General features: G+C 36.6%; 1 protein-coding gene and 1 long non-coding RNA gene across 2 annotated transcripts; one reads left to right on the top strand and one right to left on the bottom strand.

Moving 5' to 3' along the window:
* Positions 1 to 7,293: 7,293 nt before the first annotated feature.
* Positions 7,294 to 8,765, bottom strand: LOC141816564 (uncharacterized). The gene is made up of 2 exons (XM_074704317.1): positions 7,821 to 8,765; positions 7,294 to 7,746 (listed from the first exon to the last, which is right to left on the bottom strand). Exons 1-2 carry the CDS (start codon positions 8,763 to 8,765, stop codon positions 7,294 to 7,296), a joined length of 1,398 nt encoding a protein of 465 aa, XP_074560418.1.
* A 3,797-nt stretch (positions 8,766 to 12,562) lies between these two features.
* LOC141816561 (uncharacterized) lies at positions 12,563 to 12,941 on the top strand. Its single transcript, XR_012600711.1, has 3 exons — positions 12,563 to 12,596; positions 12,715 to 12,743; positions 12,856 to 12,941. It is a non-coding gene; the product is annotated as an uncharacterized LOC141816561 (long non-coding RNA).
* The last annotated feature ends 2,834 nt before the right edge of the window (positions 12,942 to 15,775 follow it).

Genomic DNA, 15,775 nt, shown 5'->3' with positions numbered 1-15,775 from the left:
TACAAAATGAAGATATTGATGCAGGAGCATCTAGAAACATGATTAGTTTATGTCTTTCAATACAATTATATTTCCTTTTGAGTTGTGATGAGAAGAAATCGAGGCTATCAATTTTTCTTTTGGGCTTTGAAGAAGGACGATTGAGGCTACCAACAAGGAAGATGATCGACCCGTGGCCTCCTGATGTCATATTCATTAGCGGATCGACGAGAATTTCTAAAGCCCAGCAACTAATTAATTTTATTGATTTGGTGCAAGACGATCTTCTTCCTAGGCGACCACCTGACGCTACTCTAAACTCGAGGACGAGTTTCTTTCAACCTGGGGCGACTGATGCAGGTGAAGGGATGTGACACGAGCTAACACACCCCGAAATTCGTCGAATGATTTTCTTAAGACTATAATAAATTTTTCACAGCGGAAATAAACAATCAAAAGAAAGAAATAACACCGAGATTTAACGTGGAAATTGGGCTTCAGGAGCATTGGGCCGCTCTCAAATAAGAGAGACCAACCCAACAGCAGGAGCCTCTAAAGATTTTTTATTATTAATTTTGATAATTTTTATTTTTAGAGTTTTTGATATTTAGAGTAGTTTTGAAAAGTTCTATTTTTTTTATTTTAGAATTTTTTTAAATCCGTTTAGGATTTTTAAGATTGAGTCTGTTAAGAAATTTTCTTTTTTATAAGGAATCTTTCTTTTAGAATTTGTTAAGAAATTTTTCTTTTTATGAGGAATTTTTCATTTTAGAGTTTGTTAAGAAATTTTCTTTTTTACGAGGAATCTTTCTTAAAGTTTGGGTCTATATAAACATGTTATGAGTTGATGTTTAGGAGAGAAGTTTTGGTTTAATAATAATTTCGGCAATGCCGTTTATTTCCCTATCTCCTATTATTCTTCCGAATTAATAGGTTTTAGAAGATTGTTTCCGGCATTCGCAGTCGAACCACGGATTCAATATAGCCCCCGGGATAATCGCTATCCCGTCCGGCGTCAGTTGGTATCAGAGCGCATCAGATCCGATGGAGAGCCGTCGTGGTCGTGGACGTGGCGGTCGCAGTCGCATTCATCAGGTTCTGATAGAGGAAGCTCGTACCGTGCAAGAGGAGATGATTGAGGATTTGCTGAGGCAAGTCGCAACATTAACCCAGCGTCTGGCGATGCAGGATTTTGAAGATCGAAGGAGCTATAACCGTGATTCTGATTCTGCATCCACCTTTGACAATCCTTACCACCACCTTGATAAGGTCGCGGATCGTCGAGGTCGAGAAGAACGGTATGTAGACTTTGGTTTTCGAGTTGATCTCCTTGAGTTTTCAGGAACTTTACAAGCAGAAGGATTCGTTGATTGACTCAACGAAATAGAAAGGATTTTTGACTACAAGGAGGTACCCGATCGGATGAAGGTCAAGTTGGTTGCCATCCGATTCAAGGGTCGAGCATCCGCATGGTGGGAACAACTATGACGCTCACGAGAGAGACAAGGCAAGCCCAAGATCACCAATTGGGAAAAGATGAAGAAGAAGATGAGAGCTCAATTCCTTTCTTTCGGCTACTCCCAAACTCTGTTTCAACAACTTCACTTATTGAGGCAGGGTGCGCGATCGATCGATGAATATACGGAAGAGTTCTACCAGTTGATTGCCCGAAATGACCTCTCCGAGACCGAGGAGCAGATGGTGGCACGATACTTGAGGGTTTACGTCAGCCCTTGCAGGATACCCTCAGTCTTCATTCATTGTGGACCATTTCAGAGGCATATCAGCGTGCGCTGGCCGTGGAAAAACAGCACAACCAAAGGCTGATAGTCAGAGGTGACCAAAACAACCGATCTCGCCCTCAAGACTCACGTCCTTCACGTCAACAACCACAACAGAAGCCACCACATGTTAATTCTAAATCTACTAGATGTTATCGTTGTGGTGAACAAGGTCATAGGGCCAACGAGTGCAGGACGCCTGCTCCTGCTCCTACTAATCAGAAGGGCAAAAATTTATTAATCGAAGAAGACGAGGACGATAAGAAGGCGACAATCGGAGAACCTGTGTACGATGAGGATAAACCTGACGAGGTGTTTTATGGCGATGGTCAAGAAACTTTAGTTGTTCGCAAGAGTCTACTCACTCCAAAGAATAACTCGAAAGATGACTGGTTGAGAACCAATATCTTCCACACCACTTGCACTGTTGCTGATAAAGTATGCAAGATGATCATTGATAGCGGCAGTTGTGAGAACGTTGTGTCCGATGAAGCTGTCCGAAAATTACAATTGAAGACGGACCATCATCCGAAGCCATACAGGTTATCGTGGTTGAACAAAGACACTGAGGTAATCGTAGATAAACGATGCCTTGTATCATTCTCTATTGGTAGCAAATATTTCGATAATGCTTGGTGTGATGTGGTGGCTATGGATGCATGTCATATATTGTTGGGGCGGCCTTGGCAGTATGATCGCAGTGTTATTCACGATGGACGAAAGAATACCTATACTGTGCACATCAAGGGCAAGAAAATCGTATTAGCGCCGCAACGGGAAAGAACTACTTCAATACCGCCAACCATGAATACTAACTTGCTATCTGTACAACAACCACCTAAAGATTTGACTGAGTTAATATTTCAGCAGAGGATCTTCCTCCTATTCTACAACTTACGCGACCTTACACGATGACTTTTGATTCATTAACACTTAAAGATTTTTTATTTTGAAGACACTATCTTGAACTCGAGGATGAGTTCTTTTCAACCTGGGCCGTCTGATGCAGGAGCATCTAGAAACATGATTAGTTTATGTCTTCCGATACAATTATATTTCCTTTTGAGCTGTGATGAGAAGAAATCGAGACTATCAATCTTTCTTTTGGGCTTTGAAGAAGAACGATTGAGGCTACCAACAAGAAAGATGATCAACCCGTGGCCTCCTGATGTCATATTCATTAGCGGATCGACGAGAATTTCTAAAGCCCAGCAACTAATTAATTTTATTGCATGATTTGGTGCAAGATGATCTTCTTCCTAGGCGACCACCTGATACTACTCTAAACTCGAGGACGAGTTTCTTTCAACCTGGGGCGACTGATGCAGGAGCCTCTAAAGATTTTTTATTATTAATTTTGATAATTTTTATTTTTTAGAGTTTTTGATATTTAGAGTATTTTGAAAAGTTCTATTTTTTTATTTTAGAATTTTAGCGACGAAATAGCATATTTCGTCGCTAACCTAATTTTTTGCGACGAAATTATTAGCTCGTCGCGAATGTTTAGCAACGAAATATCAAATTTCGTCGCTAACATAAGTTTTTGCGACGAAATGTATTGTTCGTCACTAAAGGTTAGCGACGAATATTTGAGATTTCGTCGCTAATATTCGTCTACGGATATATTTGCGGTGAAAAATTTAATATCGTTGCTAATCTTTAAATATTTGCGGCGAAAAAAACTTATTTCGTCGCTAATCTTCGTCTAAACCCCCGACCCTTTCGTCCCGTGCCCTAACTCTGCGCCCGATCCTTTCTCCCCTTTCTCCGACCGAGCCTCCGATCTCCCTTTCTCTGACGCTCTCCTGCGACGCCTCCGCGATCTTTGACGCCGCCTGTCCACCTCGCCACAGCTCCTCCGCCGCTGCACTGCCCCTCCTCCGCTGCTCCTCCTCAGCCACAGCTCCTCCTCCGCTGCTCTGTCCTGGTCAAGCTTCGAAGTAAGGGCTCGATTTGCTGAACTCTGTGTGTGGTTAGGATAATCGGTTTGCCAATTCTCTACGTTGCATTCACTCCTCTCTCGATTTCCTTACTGCAATTGGTGGCATCTTTATTTCCGAGCTTTCCAGTTGTTTGAACAAGGGGAGAAAAGAAAGAAATTCAAGCACTGCAATCGACTGCAAATCATCTAAAATGTTTTGTTGTACAATTATATTATTCATATCAATTTTTTTGTGATAGGCACGATCTGCAAAAAATGTTGAAAATCGAGCAAAACTTCCATATAATCATCGGGGAGGCTCTAAATCATTTATTCAATACAGTTATGACGGTGTAAGTATAAATTGTATAACTATCGTATATATAATGTAAGAATTACAATATTAACACATTAATTTTTTCAGATCGATCAGTCACAGCGAAAAGATCGGATTACCGTCTTTAATGAAACTCATTACAGCACGTCAAAAGGGTGGGTTGGGGAGAGAGCCGCGACTGCATACGTAAGTTATTTCTAATTTACTAAATTTGTTATTAATCGTGTATAAATAATTTTATAGATATTTTAACATATTTGTTATTCTTAGGATGATATGGTGAGACTACGTGATGAATATGTTCAGACACAAGAAACTTCAGGAAATGACATCGATGCAGTACAAATTGCGGATACAGTTTGTGATCAAGTCCTTGGTACACGCTCTGGCTATATTAGAGGACTTGGAAGTGGGCCAAAGCCAGTTAGGTCCACTTCTTCAGATGCCACCTCCTCATCTAGAAGCACTAATGCAGCACTGCGTGAAACACTCGAAGATACAGAAGCAGAGTTAGCGACCACTCGACTTCAGTTAGCAAACACCCAGGATCAGTTGCAAACAATGAAATCCAGACAAGATATATTTGAACAAATTCTTAATCGGTTGGCACCTGGAGCCCTACAATCTTTGATCCATGATTCTTCTTCAGCTTCACCTCCCCCTCCACCTTAGGTTGTGATGGTAAGTTAAATCTTAGCCATCTCTGCTTTTGTTCTAATTAAAGGGCACCGTTACTAAATTTAGTTGTATTTCTACTTAGCTTGATACCTTCAGTTTATAAAGTTGGCTTAGGATATAAAGGAACATTGTATTTCTACCAGCACATCACCTTGAGATCTGGAGCTTCTCGTAGACTTGTCTTTCTCTTACATTAGTAATCCGTGTGCAGCCTTACAAGATTAGTTTTCAAATCTTTGAGATCTTGGTCAGGAGCTTGTGACAATTTAGTAGGGTAAAGAAGAATATGAAATCATGAAACTTCAATGTTACAATCTTATTGAAGCATGTTATAGAAGAATACATAATTTTAAGAGTTTAGAGCACACTAGATTTGAGTCAAAAGACTGTAAGTCAATAGCAATTCATAAATTATAAACTCAAGAAAAACTATAAGTTGACATGATCAAGTAGGAACCAATATATATCAGGTGTTGATGTGTCACACTGTGGGCTAGGACTAAACCAGTACTGAAACAAATATTTAATACTTTGTAGCAGATAGGAAGTGTTGCCACGTTATAATTTTGCACATCATCAATTAAATTTGTATCACTTTCTCATTTTAGAAAATAAAAGGAAAGCAAATCTATGCATATGGATTAGGTTAATTTTTTTAAGGGTTTGCCTCTAATAGAAACCACAATATACTCCACTTACCAGAATCATTGAAGTAGTGACAGCTATAGAAGTAGTGAAAACTCAATTAGGAAACACTAGCAAGGAGAATGCACAACCATCATGTTAGGTTAAGGCCATGGTTTCAAATGCCAATGGACACAACCGAAATGTATTGTTCTATTGTCAACCTATGCCACATAAACTCTTTCAATAGCGTGTGAATGTGCTTTGAATTCTTCCTTTTGTATTCATTAGCTTGTTTTCTTTTGTCTGTTGGTATTTTTGTCTGATTGTTTTGAGCTAATTATTGGTTGTTCTCTCTTCAGGTATACAGCATTTTCTGGGCTCTTACCTCTTCAGTTCTGTTTCACCTACCATGACTAGGCCACCTGGGCCAAAACTGTATTTGAACTAATTACTGTATTGTAATATAATTACTGCACTTGAACTAGTTACTGCACTGGAATTTTACTAATGTATTTGAACTTTGTGTTGTGATTGTGTTTTGAGTGAAGTTTGTGATATTTTATGGATGTTTTGATTGAACTTGTTATGGTTTGAGTGTGTTTTGAGTATGCATATGTATTGGATATCAGCAGGATGAGATGAGATATGTATTACAGCAGGATATGAGATAAAAAAGGGCGAACTGTGCAGAAGAAAAGCGTAAATTAGCGACGAAATTAGTTAAATTCGTCGCTAACTTAGCGACGATTTTCATGAATTCGTCGTTAATATCTTGGTTAGCGACGAATTCAACAAAATCGTCGCTAATTAACCTTCGATATATTAGCGTACAGAAAATCGATTATTAGCGATGATTCAATACATTTGTCGCGAAGTGTTAGCGACGAAATGATCAAATTCGTCGCTAACCTTCGATATATTAGCGTTCAGAAAATCACTTATTAGCGACGATTCCATATAGTTGTCGCGAAGTGTTAGCGACGAATTTGGTTAAATTCGTCGCTAATCTTCGATATTTTAGGGTATCGATTATCGTATATTAGTGACGATTCATTCATTTGTCGCTAATTTAGTCGAAGTTTTAGCGACGATATTTTAAAAACTCGTTGCTAATCGTATGAACATTAGCGACGAAATATAGAGAATTTGTCGCTAAATTTAGCGACGAAATATGGGAATTAGAGACGATTATGATTTCGTTGCTAATGTTAGCGACAAAATATAGATAATTCGTCGCTAATGTTAATTTGCGACAAGCTTATAGCGACGAATTTAGCGACGAAATATTATCGTCGCTAAGATATGTTAGCGACGAAATTAATAGGATAGCAACGAAAATATATCGTCGCTAAATACCTGAATTCTTGTAGTGCTATCTCCTATTATTCTTCCAAATTAATAGGTTTTAGAAGATTATTTCCGGTTCAATATAGCCCCAGGATAATCGCTATCCCGTCCGACGTCAGATATCTATATTATTAAAATAGACAATATTATATTGCTGTGAGATATGTGTGAATTCCATATATATATATATATCCTTTCTAATATAGGCATCGAAGAAACCTTATCGAAAATAATTTCTAGTCTCCTCCTAACATTTATTTTTATTTTTGGGTGTGCAGATTCTATAAGCATTAATTAAAGGTTATCTAATCACAAGTCACAACAAACTAATTATAAAAAATGCATGAACTGAGCTTCTAAACAATGACGGTACTGTATGATTCAAATCCAACACTAAAGTAATAAAGGGTAAAAAACACTTCTTATCGATTACAAGTTAGCAACCCTAAAATTTCATTTCGATACATTTAGTAATACTGGAGGATACTTCAACAAGGGACTCATTGGAAGCTACTATAAAGGGTAAACAATGACAGTACTACTGTATGATTCAAATACAACAGTACTTTAAGTAATAAAAGGGTGAAAAACATTTCCTATCTATCGATTATAAGTTAGCAATCCTAAAATTTCATTTCGATGCAGTTAGCAATACTGGAGGATACTTCAACTAGGGACTCATTGGAAGCTACTATATCGTCGAATTGATCTCTGCTGGTGCGACTCTTCAACTTTTTCAATCCCATCTGCTTTAACTCCTCCTCCATCTCCTTCTGCTTCGAGAGAAACCCTCGAAATGTCTTCTCGGGCATGATCATTCGTAACTTAATTAGCTCTACTGCATCTGTAGATCCATGATGAAGCAACTGATCGTCCCTGGTGCTCTGTATATGAGCAGGACCTACATGTATATCAAATTGGTTATGAGTGTGATTATACTGGCACTTCTTCAGAAACTGCCTGAATATCATCGTCGACGATTGATCTCTCAGATTGAAGTCGAGGTTGAAGATCACGAGGCCCTCTTTGTCTTCCGGAGAAACAATTCTATTAATTTCGTTTTCTGCTGCTAATCCCTGTCGATCAAAGCAAATTATATATGTCAGTGTGCATAAAATATCTATCTATCTATCTATCTATCTTCTCTTACGTTTGGGGTTGTGCTAGAATTCAGCATGAGCCAAGCGGGGACGGATCGAAAAGCAGTTCCGAAAAGCTTCGTCAATGCATCTGGAGGATCTACCGGCGGATCGAGGCCGAGAAGTAACGACGCGTGCTGGACCTTGGGAGCTTCAATGCGCAGATCAGTGGTGACGTTGACGGTGAGCGACTCGAGCTTTGGGCAGCAGACGTCGGTGGTGCGGATGTAGGAGCCCTTGTGTAACAGGACTAGATGCTTAATGGAGGTGGAGCGGATGGTTAGGTTTCCCGCGTAGAGTTCGATGCAATATATGAGGTGCAGAGTCTCGAGGAAAGGGCAGGAGGAGGCAAGGAAGGAGTTAAGGAAATTGAAGCCTCCGTACAGGCCGAGGAGGCAGTGATCCATTTTGAGGGAGGTGAGAAAGGTGGTGCAGGCGATGGTGGCCGGAAGGAGGCGGTCGCAGAAGCCTCCCACCGCGATTCTGCGCAAAGAGAGACTCCTCAGCGACTTGATGCCGAAGAAGCTGCAGATTTCCCTGAGAATAAGCCATCTCTCGCATCCGGATGAGGTTTCGAGGATGAGGTCTTCGACGCCCACCTCGACGAGTTCGCCGACGACCAGCTGCCCGAGGGGTTTAATTATAAGTAATTCGGTGACGTCGTGGAAGACGAGGTGGCATTGGCGGATCAGGGCGCGGGGGAAGGTGAACTGCTGGCTGATGTCGACGCCGTCGGAAGGGCGCACGACGTCGAGGCGGAAGGCGTCGAGTCGGGGGATGGAGGGGAGGAGACGGCGGAAGCGGGAGCAGACGGCGGAGAGGGCGACGCGCTGCTTGATGGGGAGGAAGGAGAGGATGGAGATGAGGAGGTCGTCCTGGAGGGAAGTGAGAAGGTCCTCCGCCGGTGCGCTTACCTGCTCACGCCGGCGCCTGCACTGGCGCTTCTTCAAGCCCATCGAACTGTCTCTGCCGCACGGCGGCGGTGACTATTTAAATGCGTGCCGGCGGTTTTAATAATATTACCGAAAAAATATAGCAGATATATATAAATTTAATTTTTATTTTATTTGATATAAAATTATTATTGTTGTTGTTATTGTTAATGTAGATTATTTATAAATAAGAAATAAATCTTTTGAGAAGATGTGATTATTAGATTTAGTTTATTATTTTATTTATTTACATCTATGACAAAGTCAATTACTTAACAATTATAGTAAAAAATCAATTACTATTTTTTTAGTTTTAAATTATCAATCTGATGAATTCAACAAAAGTGAACAACATTTATAACAATTTAATTATACAATTTGTTAGTTTTTAAATTTATCCTTAATATTCGAGAAGAATTTTATCCGTAATTTAAATTATTAAGTGCAAAGAAGAGATTATTCTTAAAGTGAAATAATCTTTCACTTATCTCCGTCAATATCAAGAGGAATTTAAGAAATATTAAAAGGTCCTTCGTGTAGTACAAAGATTTATCTAATTAAACTTTTACTTTCCTTATATATATACATATTTATTTTTTTAAATGTAGATTAATTGTGAACCACATCAATATTCTTATCTTTATTTGTATGTTTATGTTATTATATTAATTAAGAGACGAAAATTTCGATCCTTGTTCACCTTAACAAGTCTACTTCATCATAATTGATGGTGGCTATTTAAATGCGCGCAGGCGGTTTTAATAACGTTACCGAAAAAAAATCAGATAAATATACATTTAACTTTTATTTTATTTTATATAAAATTATTATTATTGTTGTTGTTGTTTATGTAAATTATTATATAAATAAATCTTTTGAGAAGATGTGATTATTAGATTTAGTTCATTATTTTATTTATTGACATCTATGACAAAGTCAATTACTTAACAATTATAGTAAAGTCAATTACATCTATGCCTGTGCGCCGAGCGCGGCGGCGGCCTGGTGGAAGCCGGCGCCGATCTCTTCGCAAGAGGTGAAAGAGGTAGTCGCGTTCGAGGGCATTGGCGGAGAGGTGGATCGAGCGTTCTAGTTCCTGAGCGTGCCGGCATGCTTCCAGGATTTGGCTAAGGATTCGATCCATGAATTCTCACTCTGGTGGGGGGAGCGGGTTCCAACACGAGTGGGTGGAAGCGTACTTAAATACCGCGGAATGTTGTAGTGTAGAATTCTTAAAGCTGCATCCCAATGATCATGATAGAAAACTAAACTGTCTCTAGGGGTGAGCAAAAATTCAGTTAAACCGAATAAATCGATCAAACCGAACCGAATTTTTAATTCGGTTCGGTTATTTCGGAAGTTCGGTTATTTTTTTAAAAAAATTCGGTTAATTCGGTTCGGTTTCGGTTTTAAATTTTCTTATTCGGTTAAACCGAATAAACCGAATTAATTAAATTAAAAAAATAATTTATAAATTTTAAGTAAATAAATTTACAAATCTCTAATTTATTAATAAAATTTTTATAATATTTAAAAAATTCGGTTAATTCGGTCGAAAACCGAATTAACCGATAAAATATCAGTTCGGTTTGTTCGGTTTTTTTTTTTTGAGAAATTCGGTCGGTTCGGTTGGCTCGAAAAAAATCGGTTTATTCAGTTTTCGGTTAATTCGGTTCGATTCAGTTCGGTTTTAACCGAATACTCACCCCTAACTGTCTCCCAATGATCATGATACAGATCATGAAGAAACCAACAAATCACACTCTGCAACAAATCATCAGTGTAGATGAGGTAAGGAGATTGCAAAATAGAACTCATCTGAATTCATCTCAGCATGATTGATCATATGCCGAAACATGTCATGCGCTGTCATGGTCTGTTACTATAAATTTAAACTCAATTGCCTATCTAATTTTTTATGATTTTATTTTTATAAGTAAATAAATTAAGTGATATTAGATTTATGATCTGTTACTCTAAATTTAATTCAATTGCCAAAAAATGTGAAGGATTGAAACCCCAGGACACCCTAGCACAAAGATATCTTACACCTTGACTCTACTTCATGTCCAGTGTTTCTTATTTGAGTTGAAAATTCATAGTGAATAATCTTGATGGTGCTAATAAATTCAGCCAGTGCAGCCAGAAATATATAAATGTTACGAATTTCATTTTGGTAAACTTCATTCTTTAATTTGCTAGTCTTGTTTCATTATATCATGATTTTTGTCTCCGCATTTAACTATCTAACTCCAATATCAGTGACCACTACTTTTTTTTTTTTTTTTATGTCTTGCTGCATAAATACTATGGAAGCTATGGAAAAGTGTTACATTATTAGGCCAAAACTGTGTCACCCCTGTGAATTCTAATTGATAATATGGCATAAAAGTTGGTTAATTTTGTACTAATAATAAGTATTCTAATTAAATGGATCTCTATCATCTTTAAATTTTCATTAATATCTCTAATTAGAAAATCAGGGCGGTACCTATTGAGGGAGAACTTCAAGAGACACATTTAAGATGGTATGGAGTTGTACTTAGGTGACTAATAAATATACCAATTAGGCGATGTGAGATCATTACAAACATGCATATTAATCGAGAAAGAAAGAAACCAATTAAGAAGACTTGATTAACAATGATAAAATAGGATAAAGTTCATTTAAATTTAAATGAAGATATAATAGGGGATAAAATCTAATGACGTAGGAGGATCCATCTAACCGACCACACATAGTGAGATAAAGGCTTAATTATTTTTGTTGTTGTAACTACTCTAATCAGCTTAATTTTCCTTTAATAATATGTAGGTTAGTCTTTGACTAATCTTTCTCTTCCACCCTACCTGGTAATCAACTTAGAAGCCTATTTCTTTCCTTCCCTGCATCTGCTCTTTCTTTTCCCTTCTTTCCTTTAGTAGAGGTAAGATAGTCTTCAAGTAAAAACAAGGAAAGGCAATAAAATTAAACAATATTTCTTCATCCATTACCAACCAAAATGGGGAAAATATTAATATTACCTTTCGATTCACAAGCTCGATCACCAAGGTTTCATGAACGCATGTGTAGATTGTATCAACAAAATCTTCAAGCATCCCTTTTGAATGATAAATTTTAGCAAGTTGCATCTTTAATTATCTTCCCACTTTCCCACCAAGGTTTTGGTTGTGCAGAATTTTTGATAGGTGTTTGCTCTGAAGGATAATTTGACATCATGATAAATAAGAAATCATCAACTTGTACGCAATAGCAAGATGAAAAGATAATCATGTACTTGATTTTTGTGGAGGGGAAAGTAGAAGATTGATTGTTTCTTGAACTTTTTTCCATCTTCAAGCAGAAGGGAAGATAAGATGATAGGGGCATCAATTAATACTATCCTCCATTTTAGATAATGCTGATACAGCATGAGCCAAGCGGCGACGGATCGAAAAGCAGTTCCAAAAAGCTTCGTCAATGCATCTGGAGGATCTACCGGCGGATTGAGGCGGAGAAGTAACGACGCGTGCTGGACCTTGGGAGCTTCAATGCGCAGGTCAGCGGCGATGTCGACGGTGAGCGACTCGAGCTTTGGGCAGCAGACGTCGATGGTGCGGATGTTGAGGGCGTTGTGTAACAGGACTAGATGCTTAATGGAGGTGGAGCTGATGGTTAAGAGGGACGGCGACCATTTTCAGCACAAATATCTCTTTAAAGCTACCTCCTTTCTTATCTCTCTAAGTCTAATTTTGTTTTTGTATAATTTGATTATAAATTTGATATGTTTATATGAATGTAAGTAGGATGTGTTTAATTTTGGAGTTTGATACTTTCTTATTAATGTTTGATGTGGATCAATAGCTGTCTGCAAGGTATGTTAGTATTTCTATTACTTAGAATTTTTTTAAGTTATTACTTGTAAAAATTTATTTTTCAAATAGGTTGTTATTAATTACATTATTACTAACCTATCTTATTTTCTTTTTGTAGGATCTTCTATTTTGGCTGGGCTCGTTTTTGTAAGATTTTATATTTAGATATTGTATTCAGATATTGTATTCAAATGCGCATTTTTCAAATAGGTTGTTATAATTAAATTATTACTAACCTATTTTTATTGTCTTTTTGTAGGATCTTCTCTTTTGGTTGGGCTTGTTTAGATAAGTTTTTGATATATTATTGTATTTTGTAGGATCAGTGTATCTAAAGATTTGTGTTATATTCAGATATTATTGTATTCAGATTGTATTAATATTGTATTCAGATATATTGACATGTCGTGTATTCAAATATTGTATTAGTATTTTGTTTTATTATTATTGGGTTATTAATGTATTACTGTTATATTTGTTTGATTGATATACAAATAGGAAATTCAAAAAAAAAAATTAAAATATATAAAAAAATAAATTATTAGCGACGGAATTTATCATTCCGTCGCTAATAAACATTTTAAATTTTTTTTTTAAAATTAGAGATGGAATTTAAATTTCCGTCTCTAATTAGAGACGGAATTTATAATTCCGTCTCTAAAATTAGAGACGGATTATTATTTCCGTCGCTAATTTTAGAGACGGAAATTTAAATTCCGTCTCTAATTCTTATATACGGAAATAATAGTTCGTCGCTACTTTTAGCGACGGAAAAAAAATTTCCGTCTCTAATTAGAGACGGAAATTTAAATTCCGTCGCTAAAGTGACGTCAACGACGGAATTTTTCGCGACGGACGATTTCCGTCGCTATTCGGTCGCTAAGCTCGATTAGCGACGGAATAGCGACGGAAATCGTCCGTCGCTATTTGCTTTAATTTTTGTAGTGTCAATCTCTGGGGGTGACCGGTCCGGTCCTACGGAAGTTTCCCACCGACCACCAGGGTAAATCGGGAAGCGCATACGGCGGCCAATCCAGATGCCCAGCATCCTTTGATTGCGTTCTCCATTTAGAATTTTTTTTTTACAAATACACCATAGCTGAGGATCGAACCGCGAATCCTTGGGTCACAATTCAATATCCTATCAAAATTTTAAATTCTTACAGTTCGTCACTATTAATTGAAATAAAATAGTAAGTCGGTGAAATATAACCATAAAAGTAAAAGAATGATAATTTTTTGACGTTAAAGTATATTTTTATATAGTTTAAAATCATCAAAATTAAATTTAAAATATTAAGTGCTTAGTTTTACCTTTAAAATCCACCCAATGAATTGTGAATCTATCTTTAACAAATAAAAATAATGTCTTTTATTTTATTTTTTCCATAACTAAAATGTCTAAAATTTATTTTGAAGGTGAGTGATATTCGTTCATTAGATACATTGAAAATACTCACAATAATATCTCAACTGTAAATCTTCATCGGCCTCGCCGATCTTATAAAACCGTTCCAATATTAAAATGAGTAATCTATTTTTCACTTTTTTTTTCTCTGAATGTGAGCACTTTGTATGGAAACCGCTAAATTTAAATAATTATTTCTTGTCATTATTAACTTATTAAACAATCTTGAATAGTACAAAGTCAAATTTAATCAAATCAAAAACCTCTAACTCGAATTCAAAAACTTTCAATCCTAATCTAATTTTTTCAGATTGGATGATATTGGATTGATAGATCGAATTTATTTTTGACACTCCTAAATATAACATTCAAAAGATGGGAAGGAGACTAAGGCCATGTTTGGTTGGAGGACGGAAATAAAAAATTTTACTGTAGAAAACTTTTTTATATTGATTTTATAAAAAAATAGATGAATTGTTTTATATTCTTCTCTATAAATTTATCGGATCATTTTTGATATTTTTTATCTATCTAAATTTGTTGAAAAGTAATTTTTTTCCTCTCAACTCTCAATTGTATAGTCGAATTTACTCACGTGACTAATAACCCAAATTTAGCTCTCTCTTTTGAGTTCAATTTCTCAAACTCTCCATTCCGAGCTTAACTCTTTGAGCTCTCCAGTTCTTTAAGTTCTTCGAACTCTCCCTTAGTAGCTCACTTTTCTATATTTCTAGAGGTTGGGATCCGAAGTAAACGCTATCAACTATGTCGATGAGCTCAATCCTCTTAGCTCTCCACTTTGAGCTCAATTTTCGAGCTCTCTACTAGGTCTTCTTGAGATAAAGATATATACTATTGCTTGATTATTGAGGACAATAAGATGTAACCTACGATTATCACTTTTAGCTAGTAATGATCATACGATCGACATTAATGGAGGTTGCTATAATTTGTGGCCAATAATCTATGATTGATAGCTGAAATGATCGAACAGTCCTTAACTTCTTGATCATGATAACAATCTCTATATATATTTGTTGACCTGATACCCATAGATGATCCTCATGATATTCTGATTTTCATAGTTTCTACCGTCCATTACACTCTTAGTATAACTTGTTAGGATACAATCAAAGTCACATATTAAAAATATATAAAAAAAATACAGAGTTAAAAAATAAAGATACCTATATTGATATGAGATCTTTAGTGTAAAGTCTAAAAATAAAATCATGAAGGATTGGATCCAAAGTGGATAATACATACCGTTATGGAGATATATATGGATTCCATCCGTTTTAACAGTGCTATCAGAGCATGTTCTATATAGAGCCAAGTGAAGATCCTCAGGAAAAAATAAAGGAATGATTGGGGGACTTCTAGTAAGAAATCCCTTGAGACCATCAAGGGGTGGATTCATTGAGACTCAGACCGGTAGATTGTTGAGATACAATCAAAGCCTCACATTGAAAATATATGAAAAAGATTCTGAGATAATTACAAAATGGAGATATCTATATTAGTACGAGGTCTTTTGGTTCAAGTGCAAAAACAAAACTATGAGGCCTTGGGTTTAAAATAGACAATATTATATTGTTGTGAAGATATGTGTGGATTCCATCCTTTCTAATATAAGCATCGAAGAAACCTTATCGAAAATAATTTCTAGTCTCCTAACATTTATTTTTGGGTGTGCAGAATCTATAAGCTTTAATTAAAGGTTATCTAATCACAAGTCACAACAAACTAATTATCAAAAATGCATGAACTG

The sequence above is a fragment of the Curcuma longa genome, unplaced genomic scaffold (assembly GCF_044706935.1).
Source record: "Curcuma longa cultivar G26 ecotype Majalengka, Jawa Barat unplaced genomic scaffold, ITB_CL_G26_1.1 contig_17263, whole genome shotgun sequence".
Lineage (NCBI taxonomy): Eukaryota > Viridiplantae > Streptophyta > Magnoliopsida > Zingiberales > Zingiberaceae > Curcuma > Curcuma longa.
Note: the sequence above shows the minus strand (reverse complement) of the source record. Positions and strands in the feature narration are given on the sequence as shown.

What these genes read in the sequence shown, in the direction of transcription:
- LOC141816564 (XM_074704317.1), bottom strand. Translation starts at nt 8,765, where the DNA reads ATGGGCTTGAAGAAGCGCCAGTGCAGGCGCCGGCGTGAGCAGGTAAGC. An exon ending in ATTCTAGCACAACCCCAAAC is followed by an intron (nt 7,747 to 7,820) that starts GTAAGAGAAGAT and finishes TTTGATCGACAG; the next exon opens with GGATTAGCAGCAGAAAACGA.